The 23707-nt window shown below is 33.3% G+C and overlaps 2 protein-coding genes across 2 annotated transcripts; both read left to right on the forward strand.

Moving 5' to 3' along the window:
- The first annotated feature begins 1339 nt into the window (after positions 1–1339).
- On the forward strand, positions 1340–22906 carry Pxt (chorion peroxidase). The gene is made up of 14 exons (XM_076411358.1): positions 1340–1546; positions 2518–2679; positions 2762–3035; positions 4661–4875; positions 5655–5831; positions 5956–6152; positions 6207–6399; positions 13403–13600; positions 13867–14017; positions 14083–14236; positions 16468–16626; positions 18590–18794; positions 20330–20444; positions 22714–22906. The coding sequence occupies exons 1-14, from the start codon at positions 1360–1362 to the stop codon at positions 22793–22795; spliced, it is 2469 nt and encodes an 822-aa protein (XP_076267473.1). The 5' UTR covers positions 1340–1359; the 3' UTR covers positions 22796–22906.
- On the forward strand, positions 8929–12391 carry LOC143200754 (uncharacterized). Its single transcript, XM_076411366.1, has 2 exons — positions 8929–9418; positions 9521–12391. Exons 1-2 carry the CDS (start codon positions 9004–9006, stop codon positions 10384–10386), a joined length of 1281 nt encoding a protein of 426 aa, XP_076267481.1. The 5' UTR covers positions 8929–9003; the 3' UTR covers positions 10387–12391.
- Positions 22907–23707: the final 801 nt, after the last annotated feature.

Genomic DNA, 23707 nt, shown 5'->3' on the forward strand with positions numbered 1-23707 from the left:
TCCAAACCCCTCTCCGAATCATCAACTCGTCGTTGTTTTTGGTCAAAAGTGAGCTTGCGCGGCATCCGCTTTACACAGAGCTTTCTCATACCCAAATATTCGTGAATTATATTATGTACACGTTCGGTTGATATCCTCAGAGTGTCTGCTATTTTATTCTATTTATAGTAATTTAAAATAATTTTGTGGATTTTTTAAATGTTTTCGTCGGTAACAACCTCTTTTGGGTGTCCAATGCGTTCACCGTCTTCGGTGCTCATTTCACCACGTCTAAACTTAGCTTACCAATCCTTGATGGTGGATTTTCCTGGTTCAGTGTTCGGAAACTCGGCATCAAGCTAAGTTTTTAGCTCAACTGTATTTTTCCTTTCAAGAAGCAATATTTTATACACACGCGAAATTCCTTTTCATCGATTTTTTTCACAATAATAAAAGTTGCTTCATTCAAAATGCTATAATTCACAAACTAATGTTCCGGTAGCTTTTAAATTTATTCACGCATCTTCTGAGGATTAGGGGTAAGTATGGATTTAATCCTATTACCACAAAATATGTGTCAGGCCGGGGACTTTTCAATTGACCTGTTACAGAATTGTAAATAGTAGTTAGGCCGTGCTTTTGACATAAGACACATAAGACGTTTAAAAAACATTTGAAGACGATAGTACACATAAATGTTTATAGTTAAACACCTTTTAGAAACCTGTGTGTAACTTAAAATTACATATGAGGTCTTGAGAAATTTTCTCGCGCAAATCAATCCGTTATTATTAAGTATTTGCCTATATAAAGCTTTTGAGAAAACTCATACTTTGATAAAGGCCTAATCTTATTTGTCCTGTTGACATATATTCTGAAGAAAGTTTCTTGCGTTATAAAATTGTGATATAAAATTAATTTGTGTTACACCACAACGTTTCTCACCATCTCATTATTTTTTATTAACAACTATTTTACAGTCTCCTTTTCACTAACTAACTAAGGTTTATCTGGATTGGACCTACAGTTTAACGTGGGCTCCGAACTACGTGCCTCGGCATTAAGTCTACCGTATAGGCAGTGATCAACTTAGAGACCACCAAAGAAAACATCTGGTCTTACCCAGCCTGGTTACTGACGGGACTGTGCTGGTTATTCCTTGTCGGATATTCCATTGTTACCTATAAAACCATTTACAATTACAATCACAACCACAAAACTACATGCCCCACATCTCTTTATTTAAAATAAGCTGTTATAAATATTTTAACAATTATTTGCTGTTAACATTCCTTTGTTGCATTCCTTTCGGTATAAAAAAAGTGAGATAAGTATTTCTAATAAATACAGATACAATTCAGACAATTCAGTTTTACTGTGATGGTCATGCGGTTTGGTACTGAATGTAGCAAAATGCATTTATTTGGGTTTTTTGTGTCGAGTTTCCTCTTGGTACTGGAGGGAAATAGTCACGTAGTTGTGCATCCACGGGATATACTGATTGGCACTGAACCTCATGGTGAAGAACAGCTCAAGAAATCGTCAATAATACAAAATGAATTATTAGGTACGTATTAATTTTAGCACTTATTTTTGTCTATTTCTCTATCAGAAGTTATATATATATATAATTTGTAGTCTTTATTTGTATATATAATGTAATTTAGCGTAACACGTTCAATATATATTTTATCTTACAACGTTAACATAATTAAACTAAAAATAAATAAATAATAGTCTAAATCTTAAGTTTTAAAAATATATGTTTAGCATCAGAACAAATTGATCAGTGATTAGTGGCTATAGGTGATGAAACTTATTTGAACTCAATAAACAACTAATATGTAGAAATAAAGGGAAAGGTGGTTACTACAAAGCAACATTTCAACATTTTCAAGACGATTTTTGAAGTATTAATTTTCACATAAAATACAAATTAATTATTACTAATACTGCAATGAGCCATTCCCGTTGGTTTAAACTGTTATCAAGGAATATTATTTGAATGTTAAGCATCACTTGCTTGAATCTATTCATTTTAAAAGGCGTCTAACACGTATAATTCCGCAATAGTCTTATGATCCTAATTTACCGGTTATTTTGGATTTTTATCTATTTAATAAGTTAATTCAAAATAAATGTGATTTTAATCAGATTGAGTAGATAAAAATGATATAAATAAAAATTAATATTTTATATCTAAATTAAATAAAATTAGGATTAAAATATTATTAATAACAATGGTAGGAACAGAAGGAGGCTTTCAGTGCCATCCTAGAAATCAAAATGTGAAAAAAACTTTTGACATAAATGTCGTAACAAGAGGAGGACTAATTAAATTTGTGAATATTAATAACTCATTAGCCCCTTATTTTAATGTATACTGTACTATAATATAGTACGTTTTAAAGTGGATTATCTTTATATTAAAGTAAGTTATATTAAGCTATACTTATTACATCTCGTTATTGTGCAATTTTTGGTAATAAGTCTTAGTTGCTAATTCGATGATGTTATACGATTGGTAATATTTTTTAGAGGAACTAAGGAATATAAGAAATCACCCTGATGATAAACAGGATGTAATATGTCTGCCGCTTGTCACTTGTCCTGCTCATTTACGAAGCAAGGAGCATAATTACTGCAAGACATCGGCTAGAAGACGAGGTATTCGATGCAGAACTGGCCAAAATCACACCCGTAAGAAATTAGTATAATTGCTCTCGTTTGTTCTCAATGTTATCATTTTTTCATGAAATGTGGTTTCGAAAAAATCCATCAGATCCAAGTAACGATCGAAGCCGTCATCATGCTCTTCACGCCGATCGATCAACCTTGGAAAGCATCAGTAAGAAAACGAAAAACGAAATATCAAAACTACGAATCAGGGAAAGTAAACTTTTATCAAGACATGCCAATATATTGAGGCCAGGACCTGCAACATACGGTCATTTTCGAAATTCAAGAAGATTTAACGCTGAGGATATCAATAAAGTAACGAACGTTGCTGATAGAGCCTTGGAACTTGCTATTGCTACCAGGTTTTTTAAACATAGGTAAATATAAGCCGATTAAATCCTTTATTTGGGGTACAAGTATGAGAAAATTATGTTTTTTTAAGCAGGTGTCGCTAATATAAAGATGTTTGTTGCATTATTTCATTTACATGTTTTTTAAAATGGTCTAAACTTATCACTCATCTGTTTGAAAATGGTAAGGAAGACCCAAAGCTATGAAGAGCTACAGTAAAATAACAAAATACAATATTAACTAACAGGTGCGGCAAAAGTCCCGTCATCATCTTGATTGCGCGGCATCTTGGTTATATGACGTTTAGTTCAGTTTCGCTTTAACCATTGTGTTGCGTAGACGTCCAAGTACGTGCAGAAATAGTGACAATAAATTATTGAAAATAATCGTTCAATTATTTACATTCAGTGGAAATTGCGTCAAAAATATCCTAATTGCCCATTGCCTCACAAAATACAATATATCGTTTACATACGAATTTTCGACAGTACGGTACAACAGCAGACAGTCCACGTACTGGAGGACAATGGACATCTCGTAACGCTGAAAATTTTGCTATGATGCACGATAGTGTTGCATTGTATCCAAATACATCAATTCGGGGACGGAATTCCTTCTGCACGCAATTTAAGGCGAACTTTGAAAACTCTTTTGAAAATGTTCCCGTATAAAATTCATTTTGTCCAAAAATTGCTACCGAGAGATCCTGATGAACGAGTCGAGCACAGTAATGCAATCCTAAGGCTGTCGGTGAAATTGAAGATTTTTTTATGTAAATTGATAATGAGCGATGAACCTCATTTTCTTCCCAGAGGCCACATCATTAAACAGAACAGTCAGTTTTGGGGAACACAAAATCCTCAATTAATTCAAGAAACATTACTGCATTAACTAAAAACAACTGTATGGTGTGGTATTCATGCTAGTACCATAATTGTTCCTTATTTTTTTGAAAATGACCAAAGTGTTGCTGTTACTGTTACTGCTGAACTGTACCAAGACTTATTCGAAAGTTTCTGGTAACTGAAATGAAAGATCAAGGACTAGAGGACATGTGGTTTTAACAAGATGAGGCCACAGCACACACAGCTCGTTCAACAATTCAATTATTGAATGACGTTATTCCACGAAGACTAATTTCGCGAAGTGGCGAACCAACATGGCCAGCCAGATCTCCGGATTTAGCAGCACCTTTTTTTATGTTTTTTTTAAATCAAAAGTTTATGTGAATAAGCCCTTAAAGACAATATTCGTCACGAAATTGAAGAAGTTCAGCCTCAGATGTTGCAGGATGTCATGGGAGGAAAAATTCCTTAAAAAGAGACGAAAGTTACAAAGCGAATCGCGTTCAACACTTAACTGATATGATTTTTCAATCATAACGAAACATTTTCTATGAAAACCAAACTTACTTATCTTTTCTTTGAGCAAAGTTATAAGCAATCAAAATGGTAGCGGGACTTTTACCGCACGTTGTATTTCATGCAACTTGGATATCTTAATTTTTAGTTATTTAAAAACTTATCGTTATTTTCAGTAATATTTTAACTCTAGTATTCCAGGCTTTGATTAATTTATGAACTTAATTGATGACCAATTACAGTTTTCTTATTAAATATTCCTAATTAATATACACGATACTTTCCATTAGACATGGTATTACTAATGAGGACCTGGAACTTGGAAATATTCCTCAGGACCTACGATTCAGTCCCTTTAGCCACAGCTGTATCCCTTTGCCCACCTGCCCTTTTATTGCCGATAGATATCGACGAATAGATGGAGCATGTAATAATGTGTTACATTCAACTTGGGGGGCGCCATTTACACCATACTCCAGACTTTTGCCTGCCAATTATGGAGATGGTAAGTTTGAGCCTAATATTGTTCTTTGTTTTTTAATAATAAATGTATAAGAAAATTACCAGATTTTGTTATATGCGTTTTGGTTTTTAATTACACGTTCTTCAATAACATTAAACCTACTTTCGACTATCAACACTTAAAGCCACTGTGGTCTTTCATCACGACCACACTAGTCTTTATGTTTAGTGATTAGGTAAAAATCGAATGAGATTGATCGTGGCGTTTTATTGTATCAACGATATAGACCGGACTTTTCCCCTCCCGGCTACAACTTCTTCTCAGTTCTTCAAACTCTCCTAATATTATACAGCTCACGTTAAAGAGTGATTGGCGATGTTCACTTGAATTTAAACAAATTTTTGCATTATTACGAAACATGAATACATTCTAAAACACGAGATAACAATGAACATTCAATACAGTGGCTTTCTCCAGATGAATGTGCACTAAAGATGGTCTAATTGTGTTTATTGAGCAGTATTATTCATATCCATTATCCTTAAAATGGAAAATAACCGACAAATATTATTCAGAGCTTACGGACTGAGTTCCCTGCGACTATATCTTGTTTCAGTTCTTGAAGAAATGGCTGGATAGAGATGAGACAAGCAGTTGTTGAAAAATAACATTCTTTTTCGCCCAAAATTTAAATATAATTCACTTAAAAGGTCCCTGACTCATCACTATGTGAATAAAATAAACACATTTAGGGGTTCTTAAATAAGCAATAATAATTGGATGGAAACTAATTTTGGTTTAATTTTGCTATTTTATTCCAGGTATATGGACTCCAAGATTATCAGTTATAGGCGAGGAACCGCTGCCAAACCCACGTTTGATCACCAGTACAATTATTTCCGATATAGATGTCCCCAATCAGGAATTCACCTTACTTCTGATGCAATTCGGCCAATTCCTTACACACGATTTAACCCAATCTATGGACATGACCTATGGTAATATATGTTAACTATTATAAACGCACTATAACGTTTTAATAATTATTAGATTAAGCAATGATTAATAACTACTGAAATTTGGCAACAATGCAATGATTTTACAACCTTCATATTATTCTAGCCAATGGTAGTGCCATTTCTTGTTGCGATTCCGAAGGAATAACCGAACTCCCAGAGGAATATTCCCACTACAGTTGCATGCCAATAAACATACCCCCTGAAGATCAATTCTTCAGCCGATATAAACAAGGCTGTATGAACTTTGTTAGATCGGCTTTGGCTCCGAATCATGATTGCTCCATGGGTTACTCTCAACAAGTACTGATAAAATTTAACAAATACATATCTGAAAATGTAAAATTATGATTTCAGATGAACAAACTATCACACTTCATTGATGCTTCGTCCGTATATGGTTCTACTCCCGAACAGACCAGTGAGCTAAGAAGTTTTCAGGGTGGTCAATTGAAAGTCTTCGAGGATTTCGGTAGAGAATTACTGCCTTTGTCCAAAGATCCACTGTCGTGCTTGACTATGGAACATGGCTCGGGTTGTTTTGAATCAGGTTAGAGATATTCTTGCTTAATCTTCATGTTTTCAAGCATTAAAAATGGTTTAAAAGTGTTGTTAAACTATTTCAATTTTTTTGTTTGCAAGAATTTATATACGCTCATGGCAAATATAGCTTTAATTACATTCAATATATTTTGAAACAAAGTGGACCATATTTCAGTGGTTTTCGTATTTTTTTTAGAAAGGAAAATAATGTTATATGTTATAAGTAATGATATAACAATCGATATTTTGACTCCGACAACTATCGATATTGAAAAAACAAAATATCGATACGAAATACCGAAAGTGGTTATGTAAAAACATATAAGAGCAAACCCTTAATAATGGATATATCGACGCATTACACAAGAGATATGCTGAGTTGTGAGTTTACCAATAAAACGAATTAACATAAGGTCCGCTTTTAGTATTGCCGGCAACTTAAAAAAGATAAATGTTACATTTGAACCAGATTAGGTTTAAATATAATATATAACCTGCGTTTTAGAAACTGGTGGTGTGAGAATTAGATGTTTTGTTTCATAATATTTTCGGAATGAATATGGCTCGGTGAATGAAGGTAAGATTAAATGAAACAGTTGTTTACATGGTGTGACCGTTATGTATTGGTGTAATATAAAAAGGTGAAATTACAAATAGATAGAAAAAGGCTGGCAGCGGTGTTACCTGAAGACAAGGCTTGGGTAGTCGATGGTGGCACGTCTGAACTGAGCGCTAGTCAGTCACTGAATGAATGAAAGTACTCTTCAATAATCTCCCAGATAAACGTCTCGGTGTTGCCAGATATTCGTTACCGTGTACTAGTTGGCGCTGCTGGCACCCCGTCCGTGTTCAACATCTGGGATTATATTTCTGGGTATATTGTAGAGCGTTATTCTACGATGTAAAATTCGACATGCCTCAATGTCGCTACAATATAAAGCTGCAGTCACATCATCATCTTTATCTGTATCTTCAGAGGATAAAGATAAACATGAATTCAACTTCTGGAAATTCCACTAATATCTCGCACACGCACACATGTTTTTTGCTTATATATTGCCCAACCTTCAAACTGAAAGAGCTTTCATCTGTGGCACCAATGCCAGCTCGATTGTATATTGCTCATGTTTCCTTTGATATTTTATGCTATGATGACTTATTTTCTGCTTGACCGTTATCATCTTATATATAAAAATGAATCGCAAAATATGTTCCTAAGCGCATAACTCAACAACGCCTGAACCAATTTGGCCAAATCTTTTTTTAAAATGTTCGTTGAAGTTCAGGGATGGTTTTTACGGCGAAAAATTAGAATTATTGCTGGAAAAACCCTAAAAATAGCCCTTTTTGTTTGAATTTGTTTCGTGTATCAGTTGACAATTCATCTGTCATCTGTCAAAAGTCATCTGTAACAGACAACTTTTTTTTTTAAATTTGATATGACTTGAACTCAAATCCTTTTAAGCCGTACGAATTGTTTTATTTATTTAAAATTTGAATTAAATTTTAAACAAATAAAAAATTTTAAATAAATAAAACAATTCGTACGGATTAAAAGGATTTGAGTTCAAGTCATATCAAATTTAAAAAAAAAAAGTTGTCTGTTACAGATGACTTTTGACAGATGACAGATGAATTGTCAAGTGATACACGAAACAAATTCGTATATCGTGTTTTGTGCAGAGTGTTTAGTTAGTTAGTGTTTGTTTAGTTCGTGATTAGTGAAAAAATAATTTATATTTGATATGCCTCCTATAAGACGAAGCAATTTAGGTAGAAGAACCAGAAATGCTATAAACCAAGCTAATTACCGATCTAATCGTACTGCACAAGAACGTGACGACGGAAATGAACGTGAAAGAATTCGGATATCACAAACGCGTGAAGCGCGAGCGCGACATTCAACTAATAATCGCGCAAGTTTGAATCCAGCTGCTTTCAGTTACGATGTGTCAATTGACTACAGTAACTACCAATGTGTTGTTATTGGTTCTATGAACTTGGTTTGCTCACACTGTAAGGCATTAAAATACAAAAACGAAGCCAATGGATTGTGTTGCGCAAATGGTAAAGTGAAATTGATACAATTGGATCCACCACCAGAACCATTGTACTCATTGGTTTCAGGAATAGGAACAGATTCTATACACTTTTTGACACATATTCAACAATATAACAATTGCTTTCAAATGACTTCATTTGGGGCAACAAATGCAGTTCGGGAAAATTTTATGCCAACTTTCAAGGTATGTATTATAGCAGTTACTCATAATTATTTTAGCGAACAAAATTTTCTGTCACCAAAGTTAAGATGTGTTACTAATCTTCAATTTCTTAATAATTACGAAATATATCACTTAGTCATCATATTATATGGTGATTCAGTTTCAGTGACACTTTTATTATATTTTATATTTGATAGATATTAGTTAAAACTAAATATATACTTTTTAAGATCAAATATTATTTAAGTTTGATCATTGACAATCCATTAATTTATACCACACCATAATATTTTTTTTATTTACAGATACAAGGGCAAATATATCACAGAGCAGGTTCACTGTTACCAGTGTCAGATAGCGACAACAAATTCCTGCAAATTTATTTTATGGGCAATTCACCACAAGAAATTGATCTGCGTTGTGCACATAACAATTTAGTAAAAAGGTCTATTGTAGAACAATTACAAACTTTATTTCATCAACACAATCAATTGATTATATTGTTTAAAACTGCCCTGGATCTGATGCCATCCGATAATCACAAAATTGTAATCAGAGCTGATAAAACACCTGCAGGTCAACATACAAGACGTTTTAATGCACCAACTATTGATGAAGTTGCTATCGTTGTAGTTGGAGAAAACTTGGAATCCCGTGATATTGTTTTACATCGTCGGAATTTTCAATTACAACCTATAAAGGAAACACACCGCTCATATGATGCACTGCAATATCCCATTATATTTTGGCAAGGTGAAGATGGCTACGATTTATCAATAAAAATGATAAATCCCATTACAGGTAACTAAAATATTAGTTTAGCTATGGCGATAATATCTCAGTCACTATATTATGTATTTTAATTTTATATTTGAATGTTATTAAAACAAAATCTGTTTACAGGTTCTGAAACCAACAAAAAAGTCAGTTCAATGAACTATTATTCATACCGCCTAATGATTCGGGAAAATGCAGATAATCACATATTGAAATGTCGGCGATTATATCACAAATATGTTGATGACATGTATGTTAAAATTGAAACGGAGAGATTAACATTCATCAGGTTGAATCAAACCAAACTCCGATCTGAAGAGTATATTCACCTTCGAGATGCGATTAATACTGATGGAAATGCACAGAATGTCGGTCGGATGACTATTCTTCCAGCAACATACATCGGAAGCCCTCGGCATATGCACGAATATGCTCAAGATGCCATGTCGTATGTTCGTCATTATGGTACAGCAGATTTGTTCATCACATTTACATGCAATCCGCAATGGATAGAAATTAAGCAGGAGTTATTACCTGGGAAATCATCCATTGATCGTCATGATATTACAGCCAGAGTCTTTAGACAAAAGTTGAAATCTTTAATGAATTTCATCGTAAAACATAATGTGTTTGGTGAGACACGCTGCTGGATGTATTCTGTGGAGTGGCAGAAACGAGGATTGCCACATGCACACATTTTGATTTGGTTGGTTGAAAAGATAAGGCCAAATGAAATTGATGCAGTGATATCAGCTGAAATCCCTAATGTACAAGTAGATCCTGGATTGCATGAGGTAGTTATCAAAAACATGATACATGGTCCCTGTGGAACTCTTAATCAAAATTCACCGTGTATGATGGATGGTAAATGTTCAAAACGATATCCACGGACATTAATATCGGAAACAATTACTGGTAATGACGGTTATCCATTGTATCGTCGCAGATCGACAGCAGACAATGGAAAATCAACAATTGTCAAATTAAATTAACAAGATATTGAAATAGATAATCGTTGGATTGTTCCATATTCACCCATTTTATCAAAGACATTCAAAGCACACATCAACGTTGAATCTTGCCATTCAGTGAAATCGATTAAATACATTTGCAAATATGTAACCAAAGGGAGTGATATGGCTGTGATTGGAATTGGTGCAGGGAATTCTAATGATGAAGTTACCCAATACCAAATGGGCCGCTATGTCAGTAGTAATGAAGCAGTTTGGCGAATATTTTCTTTTCCTATTCATGAGAGACACCCTTCTGTTGTTCACTTAGCTGTGCATTTAGAAAATGGACAAAGAGTGTATTTTACAGCACAGAACGCAGTACAAAGAGCTGCTCAGCCACCATCTACTACATTAACCAGTTTTTTTGAGACATGCCAAAACGATGATTTCGCACAAACATTGCTATATTCTGAAATGCCAAAATATTATATCTGGAATCAATCCTCAAGGAGATTTATACGACGGAAACAAGGAAAACCAGTTCCAGGATATACAGATGTATATTCCACCGATGCGATTGGCCGGATTTATTCAGTACATCCAAGCAATGATGAATGTTTTTATTTACGACTGCTATTAGTCAATGTACGTGGCCCAACATCATTCCAACAGTTACGAACTGTTGATGGTGAATTGTGTGGATCCTACAGAGAAGCCTGTCAACGTTTGCAATTGCTTGAAAATGACGCTCATTGGGATCAAACTCTCAATGATGCTGTAATATCATCACACACTCATCAAATACGAACATTGTTTTCTATAATCATATCTACATGCTTCCCATCAAACCCAATTGATTTGTGGATGAAGTACAAAGATTATATGTGTGATGATATTTTGTATCAAATACGGAATAGAATGGGAAATCCAAATATACAAATCAGTGAAGAAATTTACAATGAAGCATTGATTTCAATTGAGGACATGTGCTTGATAATGTCAAACAAACTATTAATTCAATTAGGCCTGACCGCGCCCAATCGTCCAATGCATGACGCTTTTAACCAAGAGTTGCATCGAGAAAGACTGTATGATCTCAACGCTTTGAAAGAATAAATTCAAACAAATCTTCCACTGTTAAATGAACAACAGAAGTATGTATTTGAAACTCTTATGAAAGTAACAAATGATGAAACTGGAGGGATTTATTTCTTAGATGCACCTGGTGGTACAGGAAAAACTTTTTTTATTTCATTAATATTAGCAACAATTCGCTCACAAAATAAAATTGCACTTGCACTCGCTTCGTCGGGAATCGCAGCAACTTTGCTTGAAGGTGGTCGAACAGCCCATTCAGCACTAAAATTGCCATTAAATATGCAAAGCAATGAAACTCCAACCTGCAACGTTTCGAAGAACTCTGCAATGGCAAAGGTTTTGCAGCAATGTAAATTGATTGTTTGGGATGAATGCACGATGGCACATAAAAAATCTTTGGAGGCTTTAGACAGAACCTTAAAAGATCTACGTAGCAATAATAACCGATTTGGTGGTGCAATGATTTTATTAGCAGGAGATTTTCGTCAAACATTGCCAGTGATTCCACGATCAACGCCAGCTGATGAACTCAATGCATGTCTAAAGTCCTCCAATTTGTGGAAACATGTTAAAGTACTTCATTTAAGCAAGAATATGCGTGTCGAGTTGCAAAATGACCAATCTGGAAACATATTCTCTAAACAACTCATTGACATTGGTAATGGCAAATTTCCTATAGACATGTTGACGGCTTGCTTTTGCTATGACTATAAACAAGTCCCAGGGGCAATCATTAAGTGTTTGTGGTATTAATCTAGAAAACCCATGTTTCTCACATGGTCAATTGTATGTTGCCTGTTCCCGTGTTGGAAAACCATCAGATTTGTTTATCTATGCGCCAGGTAATCAAACAAAAAACATCGTATACCACAAAGCAATATAATGATAATAATAATAATAATTATGATTCACATGATTAACAATAAAGCGATTACTTACTTTTCAATCCTTATATATGTTTTATTTAATTATTTTTTATTCACAACGCCCTATCACCAGGGTGATGGTTCTGTTCAGGAGAATTTTTTAAAATACGTAGGCACAAAAACTGCCACATTACAAATCTTTTTGACAGGACGAAGTCTGTCGGGTCAGCTAGTATTGATATATAAATATATATACCTGTTTCTCCTGTCTTGAGCAATTTTGAGCATGTTCCTTAATGCCTTGCTCTGGAATCTGCTTATTTCAATATTTCTGTTACTTACTGTGCCCCATACATGCCATATGTGCAGAATGGCTTGATATTGGATTTATACACCATCATTTTGCTCTTATTGCTTAAGTAGGAATGGCCACCTGTTAACCAATACACACTACCTTACTAACACTACTTTAATGATTAAGTTTACTGTCGAGTTGTTTATGCTGTGGTTAGGTGTGGTTCTGCAAAATTAATCTGCGATCCAAGTAAGGGCCAAGTAATTTGGATGTCCTTCTTGTGAGACATTTTCGTTATATATTTCTACAGACGGATAGCTTCTCTTCTTAGTGTGTGAGTAGCATAATTGGTTTGATTTGCCTTTATTATCTGTTAGTTAACCATTTCTCTATTTTGTTTGGATGGCATTGACATTGGAAAAATTAAGTTTTGGGTTAGAATGCATATTTATGCTACAATAGTAAAAATCGTGTACCTTATTTTATAATACTATTTATTAATCCTTTATAAATGAAAAAAAAACTTTAGAAAAAAGTATCGACAGATCCGTATTTGATATCGACTTAATCGACGATATATCGACAATATATATGCACCTCGACATTCCTAACTTAAATCTAATTGTATTAAAAGAATATTGGTATTTCTAGTGATTCTTATGGGTGTTGATCTTATCAATCAGTAATAAAATTCATATGGCTCCCACATTTCAATAGCTTTCAACACAGCGACATCTGTAGTGTCATCTAATTATATTAGTAATATATTTTGAATCTTAAAATAATATTTTTATAGGTGACACTAGAACGAATCAAATGATCACTCTGGTAGTGATGCATACCCTGTTCCACAGGGAACATAATAGACTAGCGCGAAGTCTCCACGTTTTGAATCCATACTGGGACGATGAAAAACTATTCCTGGAGGCACGGCAAATTCTGATTGCCGAAATGCAAGTTATTATATACAAGGAATTTTTACCAGCCATACTAGGTAAAACGTAGTTTTAGTTAAATTAGAAAAACTCCTAATATTTTTTCGACTCGCATATTCTCGAATTTATTTTTCCGTTGTAGGTTTTCGCTGGTGGCAACGAAAACAATCATAACCTGTATCGTACGCCATAAGACTTTTCCACGTATATATTATTCGACGTTTTAATTTAACATTTGTTGTTTTTCCTGTGTAAAAATGTTGGGAGTTTATTCAACGGAAAAAGTGCAGTTTTTCTGTTATTTAATGCTGTTGTTTTTTTTAAGGACCCGAGGCTATGGCGGAGTTTGGTTTGGAGTTGGGATACGGACAGGAATATAGCCACGATTACGATGCATCGACGAATCCTTCCATTACCAACGAATTTGCGACTGCTGCTTTTAGATTTGGCCATTCCATCGTTGACGGACAGCTTAGGTATTATATATAAAATACAGATAAAAATGTAATTTAAGGTGGACCAAATTATTTGCATTTTTCAGAATATATGGTCCAACTAAAATGGAAGAAGCCATTGCTATACCGGAAATCATGTTCTATCCTTCACGCATGAGACACGAAAAGTTTCTTGATGAAGTTTTGAGTACTTTAACCACCGAGCCTATACAAGAAGTTGACAATTTTATGGCTGAAGCTGTAAGCAAAATTATAGAAAACAAATTAAGGGATATACAAAATTTAAGTATCGGGCCTATACTTTAATTTCAAAATAATTTATAACCGATAGTGTTAAATACCATACAGTACATTTATTGCCAACTTCATCCTGAAGTCTCACTGGCAGGCTTCATATTTCAGTATGTATCATTTCGTCCAAGTGTGTACAAAATATTTTTAAGGGCGTTGGAAATGTCCGAATTTCTACCATATAAATCACATAAGCTATGTTAATATTATGGAAATCATGCTTCATCGATTTTAACATGTGAATACTGGTTTAAATGTTTTGGAAGTGGTAATATAGACTCTGAAGGCAAAGAGCGTTCTGGACAGACAAAAAAATTTAATAACGAGGATATGTTACTATATATATATAGGATAAAATCATAAAGGGGAATCGCTATCGACTAGAATTGAGCCGTAGTATCGTACGAGAAATGGCCGGGATACGAGCAAGAAACAATCTTATTGTTCAATGCTCATGACAATGAGCATGACAATGCTCGACCACATGGTGCAAAACCGGTGAAAACATACTTGGAAGCATTAAAATAGGAAATACTATTCCACCCGCAATATTTTCTAGGCCTTGGTGTTTCTAATTATTATTTGCTCCTACATAAGGGTCGGGATGCTTGAGCAGCGCTATTATAACCTCAAAAGACATACCGTTCATTCAAGATGGAATACATAAATTGCATGAAAGATGGAAAAAAAGTAACGGCTATCGATTGACAATACTTACAATAAAACACATTGCATAGATTTATAACAATAAAGCTTCGATTAAAAAAAATCTTTATAATTAATGTATAGGCCTAATAATATATTTAGAATCTAGTCTATAAATAATTTATATAATATGAACTTTATTATTTGTATACCAAGTAGTTTATTTGATATGTTTCTTCCCTACTTCTTTTCTTTGTTCTTAACATAGAATAAAGAAATTTAGAAGTGAACGTTATATGGAAAAATCAGGTCCAACGTTTGAGCTTTTCGGAATCCCCGTTACGCGGCCAAATGTAAATGAAAAATGTTACAGCTATATGTGTGTTTCTCTCTCGTTCCGCCTCGGTATTAATAATTCTAACCTAAGCAGTTAATGGCCATTTTTAGGTGATATAATTTGTATTGTTTATTTAGATCAAGTTTTTCGGTATGTGTTTTTATATATATTTGACAATTACTTTAGATTATTCTGTGTATTCTAATTTATTAGCGTAATAAAAAGAAAACCTTATGGGGATCTCTTATGATCTCCTATGTAGGTCCAGGAAAGTTGTAATCATTTAAAAGATGAAGACTATAGACCAAAATGTGGAAAGCCATAGCTGAAACAATTGTATTTTGTTAAATAATAATGATTTATTGCCTTGAAATAATTAAGCAATATTTATAGAGGTTCTTTACCTTTACAAGACAAGGAACATATAGTTTTTTGAAGCTGTTAGATATATAGGAGATTGTTCTATCCTAACAAGACCCAGAAGTAAGAATTTAATACGAAACTTATGTTTATTATTAGAGAATTGGAGGTTCTAACTTGAAATTTATACGTTCCTTTACAGATAACTCAGCCTGTCCCATCAGTTACGTTTCAGGTTGCACGAAAAACTAATGGCTTTATCCTTATTTAAATGCAGTGCCAGAGGATATAAATTGTTATCGAATATATTCTGCTTGCCTTCTAGAAGAACTTTAATGCAGATTCTGAACAAGGTTCCTTTTTGCTGCTGGAGTAGTAACCTAATACAACAGAACCATTAATAGCTATATTATCTCATTTTAATGTTTGTTTTAGGTTTGTTTTAGATATTAGAGAGAAGATAATATCAGTGGATTACGTGTTTTGGGTAGTGGAGATATCTCTGTGATTTATATCAATGTCTTTATGGTCAAAGAAAATTAATGTAATTGTAATATATCAATAAAATACATTTAAATATATTTATGATTTTATTTTCGCAGTAAAAGTAAAAAAAAATTAAATTTCCCGCCATAACTAACTATCATACAGCGCGTGCGTAAGCTCTCTCACACGGAGATTCCGAGCGTAACTTAGAACCAATTTTAACATAGAAGATACGCTTCTAAGTTTCTTTATTCTATGGTTAATTAATTGCGTAAAATTGAAAAGTTAGTGAAGTTTTAACGACATATACCTGATAAAATTTCAAAGTAAATGTTTATAATTTTATTTCTAGTTAACACAATACATGTTCAGAAGTGGAAATCCATTTGGCGTCGATCTTGCATCTATTAACATTCAACGAGGAAGAGACCACGGCCTGCGATCGTACAACGACTACAGAGAGCTTATTGGATTACCTCGAATACAGTATTTCGAAGAATTTGGTCCAGAGGTGAGAAAATGCTAAATGTAAAAACAATAATCTAGAATATAATAATGCTATAAGAGGATATTCTTAACAATGCCTATTACCTCATTAAATATATGAAAAATCGTACTTACCCGACATGGCCCATTGGATTTGTTCTGCTTCCAACATTTGAATTAGGAACGAGGAACGTTCTTAAGATAATAGAAAAAATATGCAGATAATGTTGAGATTATCTATGGAATAGTGCTATGAATAGTGCTCCTACAGTATATGTGGTACTTAATCATAAGTAATTTTTAGTAGATGGCGTTATTGCTAATTTATTGTTTAGATGACTGCAGTCAATGTAACGATTGGTAATTGTAAGTGAAAAAACATTAACTGCTTCAAATATTTTTCAACACACCAGCCTTTAGGGCATTGTAAATATGACATCACATACGCTGGGATTATCGCAAATCCGATACATAAAGCAACTTTTTTATATATATCTTTGACATCGAATTGAAAGTGAAGGTATTTAATTAAGGCACAACACATAGCGAGAGGCAAATTACGATTGATTGGATTGATTTTCAGATATGCGACCTCTGCAAATGAAATTTTAACGCGTTTTTATCGAAACTATTAAATTACAAAAAATAGGATTAAACATTACAATTATGGAGGAGAATAAAACATAGAATTGTAACAAAAAATTTTATTTTAATACTAATTAACATTTATATAAAACACTTTCAACCTACACCAAAAAACAATAACTTATCTGACAAATGATTTTTCTAATTACTGATATTAAATCGTTAAATATTTTTCTGTAGATTCTTTTGGCGATAAATAATGATTCAACAATACCAATTATTGCTTATTGCAAGCTTATTGCAGTACACTTAAATTTTAGTCTTTCTGATTCGTATCAGTATGAAAATGAGAGCACAGATTCATCTATTTCAACTCTAAAACCTCTCACTTTACTTCCTTTGTAATAAATATTATATTTGCACTCAGTTCTAATTCGTTTTGAAATTCCTAATGTGAACTGAGTAACTGCTAATTCCAATATTTAACTAACAGGTTAATAATTAATAGGTTAAGAGAAAGTATCTGTGAATATACACAAGTTATGTATTTCAATTCAATTATCGATGTAGATTTTATTGAACGACTTCCTATTAAAACTAAAATTAAGAACTGCATCTTGGTAAAGCACTTATTCTTCTATATTTTTGTCTATAATTATCTGGTCAGTCTGAAAGGTAAATTATTAATTTTCCTGTTCGGAAGCTTGATGTGAGAGATCGTAGGAGGTTTCCAGAAGTTTATAATGTTTTCTTTAAAACTGTTTCTGTGCTAGAGCAGAATCTTTTTAAAAATATTTAATTTCATTTGAATCGATACATTTTGTCAAACAAAACTCTTATTTTATTTTTGCATTCAAACAAATAATATATACCTTAAACTCTAGAAAATTAAACAATAAAATTAAAATAATAAATTTCATTAAAATTATACAGAAAAATAGAATAAAACAAATATATCCTAAAATGTCTAACAAAATTTTAAATTGAATGAAAGAGAAGACATCTGTCATCTTTTACCTACGGCCCTCTAGTGATTTAGATGCTCAGAGTAAGTTGGTTTAAGTTCCCATTCTATGTTTCTATGTTTTGTGCTTACGAACTTTTGGAAACTGTCAATCAATAACTTCAGAACAAAAAACCACAAAATTTTCAATGAGCCCGTGCTGTGTTGTTTGTTTAAATACTGATGTATAAATAAAATATCCTATAGTATAGTAGCATTTGATGAAATTATAAGAAGTCAATAAAAAATATAAAAAAGAAAAATTACAGAAGTAGAGCCTTGCAGAAAACTAAAAGTAATTTCAGCTCTGATGCCATCTGTTGAATGGCGAAACTAAACTACATTTTTGCATTTTTTCTACGTTCGAGGAACAGGAATGATTAGGAAAAGTTTGTTATAGATGGCCGAAAAGCTGTACAAAGTTTACAAATCAGTCGATGACGTGGACCTGTGGGTGGGAGGCCTGCTGGAGCCGAAAGCACCAGGAAGTCTCGTCGGACCGACGTTTAGAGACATAATCGCGGACCAGTTCGTACGACTGAAAAAGGGCGACAGATATTTCTTTGAAAACGGACCCTCCATAAATCCAGGATATTTTTCACCAGGTAACGACCTATAGAAATATTTTTTTCGCTGTCGGTTTCCCAACGTCATGAACATATTATGAAAATAAATATGTGGAGTCGGTCTTTATTTGCCACAATATATAATTTTAAGCGTTTCGTAACCTAAATGCAATATAATTTGTCTTCGATTCTTAAAAATGTGAACTGTTTGCTTTCGTTAGTTTTACAGTTTTACATATTATTAGGCGCTTGCATTTTTTCTAATAACTTTTTTACATTAAATAGAAATCTAGTAAGAACAGCTTTACTACAACATTTTCCCATCTTTCTGGCAACATCGTGATATCGTGTCGAAAGAAAGATGTTGGCTTCGGTTTTCGCCCTTTTTCAGATTTTGGAAACCATGTTCAGAAAAAAATTCATGCTGCCCCTCTTTGAACAATTGGTAGTCGGAAAGTGCTTCATATTCGAACTGCATAGCGTATTATTCGCAACCGTGAACGTTGTCATGCAAGAGGATGACTGCTGCGGCTGATGTATTTGTTATTTTGCGTTTGTCTGATGAATTCGGCAAGAATAAGCCATTAAGTTTGTTGAGTTAGTGTTAGTAGAGATCTGCAGTAACAATTCCACACATTTTTAGGACCTCATAATAGACGACACTTTGCTGATACCGCCATATGTAGAGCACATTTCCATATATATTTCGCTTAGGTGTCGATGCGCATGTCTCTTTTAGGCTAACCCATGCTTTCTTTCACGCTGGAATTTCCGTAACACATCAATTTTCCTAAGATTCTGTCAGTTGCAATACATAAAACTTGTCTAACAAGCAATGAAACTGGGATACTGACATTTCATTCGGTATTTGTCTTCCTTTTCCATAGTAGGCCATATATATATATATATATATATATATATATATATATATATATATATATATATATATATATATATATATATATATATATATATATATATATATATACATATATATATATATATATATATATATATATATATATATATATACAGCTATATAAAGGTCTTAGCAGGAAGGCGCTGAGGACGCTATTTTGCTGCACTTTAATCGTTAGTTTAAATTACCATTAACAGGCACTTGCCAAGAAAATATTTTATTAGGAAGACATATCATTGGTTAATAATTTAAAACACTTCGCGTGATTAATCCCTGGCAGGCAATTAAATATCTTTGTAGGTCAGTTCAAACGAACCAATCAAAAAAGCGATCCCAGTGTCCGTATTGGTGGCACCACATATATTTCCTAATATACATTTCCTCGGTAACGCCTCTTTAAGTTAAACCTCCATATAATACCTCATGCCTTAGTGAAATATATATCGCGAAAGCTAAATACTAGAAAATGAATTGCAAATAAATTATAAAATCAAGAACTGTACTATACAAAACTGTTCTACATTGGAAAACATCGATAATGTTTAAACTTTTATTATTTTAATTTTCGGACAACGTATTTAACAAGATATTTCATAGTTTATATTCAGTTTCCTAATTATGTTTTAAAATATGTATGTCTTTAATAATATTTTAGAACAACTGGAGCAACTGAGAAAATCTACAATGTCACGAATTATATGCGATAATAGTGATGGTCTCTTGTTGTCGCGTTTGGCATTAAACTCCTTCAGAAAACCAGGAGTTCCAGGGTAAGTATAGAATAATTTTCTTCTTTTATATTTACTAGTTATCAATATTATTCATTCTTAAATACAATTTCTTCCTAGCTGTTTCGTTTGATTAAGGCATTCTTTATAAAATTCCAGCTATATTAATATTAAATTAAATATTAAAAATCGTTAATGTGCTAATTTAGCTTGGAACTGATTAGAGTTCGCTAATAAGCTAAAATACATTCTGTGAAAAATACTTTCATTAATTACTTATTGTTATATACTTATACTACCATTAATTGCTTTCAAATTTTAGGCCTTTCAAACTTTAGGCAATTTAAGCTTTTTAATTTTTTAGCTCTTTTGATAAAAGCAAAATGACAGTGGCGTAGGTCGAACTATTTTAGATATCTGGACGAAAAACTGAGCCAAGTGACTGTCACAAGTCTCTTTTGAAAGGAGCTACAGTATACTACAAAAGAGCTTTACAGAGACCAGCACAAATTGCATTCAATTTGTATAAGATTTATGCTATATTGTGGATGCATTAAAACTGCCTAGTTAATCTCTTTCAATTGTTTCCGTGTCACTAAAGATGTTTGGTATAACGTTTTCATGACTGAAGATGACGCGTTGTTAATCCAACAGCAAACACTTGGAATCCTATTTCTAGGTATCAATTCTGATTTGCCACTATCAGTTCGAATTAATAGTTCAGCTATGCTCAATCTGGTTTTAACAGATCTTCCTTCTCCTTTTTCCCCTTTCCTTACCGAGTCCAAATTTCATGACACCATTCAAGAATGACTCCAAAAGCAACTCGATCAGTCGGTCAAGTAGTTTATATTCTAGAGGTTTCAAACCAATTCTCGAGAAATCCAGGCCACTATTTTCAATAAAATGGGTTTGGCAACTCGTTCGACGTTTCTGATGGAAATCTTAAATCCGGAAAGTTATTCAGCAAGTTTCATGAATAGCAAGATTTTCAATCTCTATTAAATTCTTATTGTTCAAGATGTGAATACTGTCCATTTTTCTTCGCATATCTAACGTCTACTTCAAGTTTCTAACAATGAACCAGTTGGAATGGTTTCAAATCTCCAAAAATAAGCTTCTCAGGATAATCAATAACGCTCCATGGTTTGTCATGGTTGATCAAATATACAGAAAAACTGATACTCCAAAAATCAAGCACTTCATGTTCTAGACTTTCCACAAACCACAACTCCTTTACATTCACGTAATCATTCGCCAGCTGGCCGATATGGTGAATGTTTAGCACCTAAAACTACTGACTCTCCAGGCTGCAACGACTTTTTCCTGTCATTGCAGTTAAACACGACAATAGCCCGTCGTGTGTCAACCCAAGTTCGCAAAATTAGAGTTAGTTTATAAGTTAGATTACACGGGATCTTAGATTCCCCGTAACAGTTGTTCAAATGGTGGGTGCCATATCATCAAAATAGCAGTTGTGATCTTTAGTGATCAGCTATGAGGCAGTTGGTTTAGTGTCTTCGTAAGCCCAGAGGTAGTCCCATAAAACTTCGCCAAACTCCTCAGCCAGGGAGACTTCCTGGCGTCAGACATTCTACCGCCTGGTATCAGACCAGAAAAAAAATGTTCATCAGATTTTCCTTGCATCATTATGTACATGTACAACCCAAGTAGCGAGCTTCTCTTGGCATCCTATATTATGAAAATGATTCCAAACTGTCTTATGGTCAATGTTTAATTTCGTTGAGATGCCCAAGAGAAAATGATAAAACCAATTTTGGCACTAGCGTTTATTTAAGCACCACACAATTTCAATTACTTTTTGTTGTTACGTTATGTGTGCTAAGAATGTTTATTTTCGGATTCTGGTTTGCTTTTGTTTAACGCAACAGATTTTTGGGAACTTTTGGATTTTTTTTACATGATTTCTATTGACGTTATTCAGTGTGGCTTATAATATTGTTTTATTACTTGAGTTGAATTAAAACATGAGTCTCCTAAAATCTGAGTTATCCCACATTGTCCGATATCAGTTAGAATCTGGTTAATCTTAGGTCCTATCTCGTAAGGAAATATTTGGTCAGAATATATAAAATGTTAATTAGTATCATAAATTTATATTCTTGGTAACAGATTAAAACTAGTAAATAATATTTTTATTATTGACATCATATTTTCGATAAAAATGAACATTCTGTTGAAATGCGATATAAATAAAATAATGTAGTAACAGCTGAAATATAATTGTGTTGCTTATTTTAACGCGCTATACAATTATTGACAAAATTTTACATTTGATCATTTCTTTTAGGAACGAATTTGTCGACTGCAGCGGACCAGAAATCCCATCAATAGATCTCTCGTTGTGGCAAAAATATCGGACGTTGTTTTAAATATATTATTTATGTTTGTTTTACCGTATGAATTTGTTTATCCGTGTTTATATTTTATATGCGAATAATTTATCCTGTTGTTGTTTTTATAAATGCCTACGGTTTAGAGAACAGTTGTTTTATTTCTATTTAGGTGTTTTAAAATATTTTTAGAAAAAATTGGAAAATTTAGTATAGGGTTTTTGTGATTTTTAGTAATAGTTTTATAATTTAATAACCTTTGAATTGACAGAAATAACAATAACCACGCATAGAGAAATATTGTGGCTTTTTGGGCAGGGTAATTTGGTTCGAAAATTTCTTGATACTATAGTAATAATGGACTTACTCTTAAGGTGATGCTGGATGTAATTCCTTTGAATCCACAGTAGTTAGTTCCAAGAGTACTAGTTTAAACATGCTGATATTTGGTTTGAAAGTCAACAAGATTAACGTTTAAACAAAATAAAAATATTTATACACTATTTATTTGCACATCAATTATTCTTAAATTAAACATAAACTACAGACATGTTTTATGTTAGCCTAGTTTTTACCTTTGAAAAATGAATTTTCTGGGCTAAAAACCATGTCTACTAAATAAAATTCGACAAGTGATTGGTTGTTATATAGCAGAAGTTTTCCAATCGTCAAATAGAAGATTACTATTTAATAATTGTTGAAATCAATAGAAGAGTGGGTCTCTGTATGGAACAGAGATATGGAAAAGCAAGGCGGCCGAGACAAGAATTAAGACAGATTTGTCCAGTGCGCAGAAACCGCTCTTGATAGCTTTATCATTATAGAACTACAGCAACAGAAGCCTTGAGGATTGTAGCGGGCATTCCACCTTTGGCAGCTTTGAGCAAACGAGATGGTTACCCCATGGGCCCCAAAGCAGTTGATTCAAAATCCGAACGGTGGCCATGGAAG

This window comes from Rhynchophorus ferrugineus, unplaced genomic scaffold, assembly GCF_030347505.1.
Source record: "Rhynchophorus ferrugineus isolate W39M unplaced genomic scaffold, kcgeb_rfMv2 rfM1, whole genome shotgun sequence".
Classification (NCBI taxonomy): domain Eukaryota; kingdom Metazoa; phylum Arthropoda; class Insecta; order Coleoptera; family Curculionidae; genus Rhynchophorus; species Rhynchophorus ferrugineus.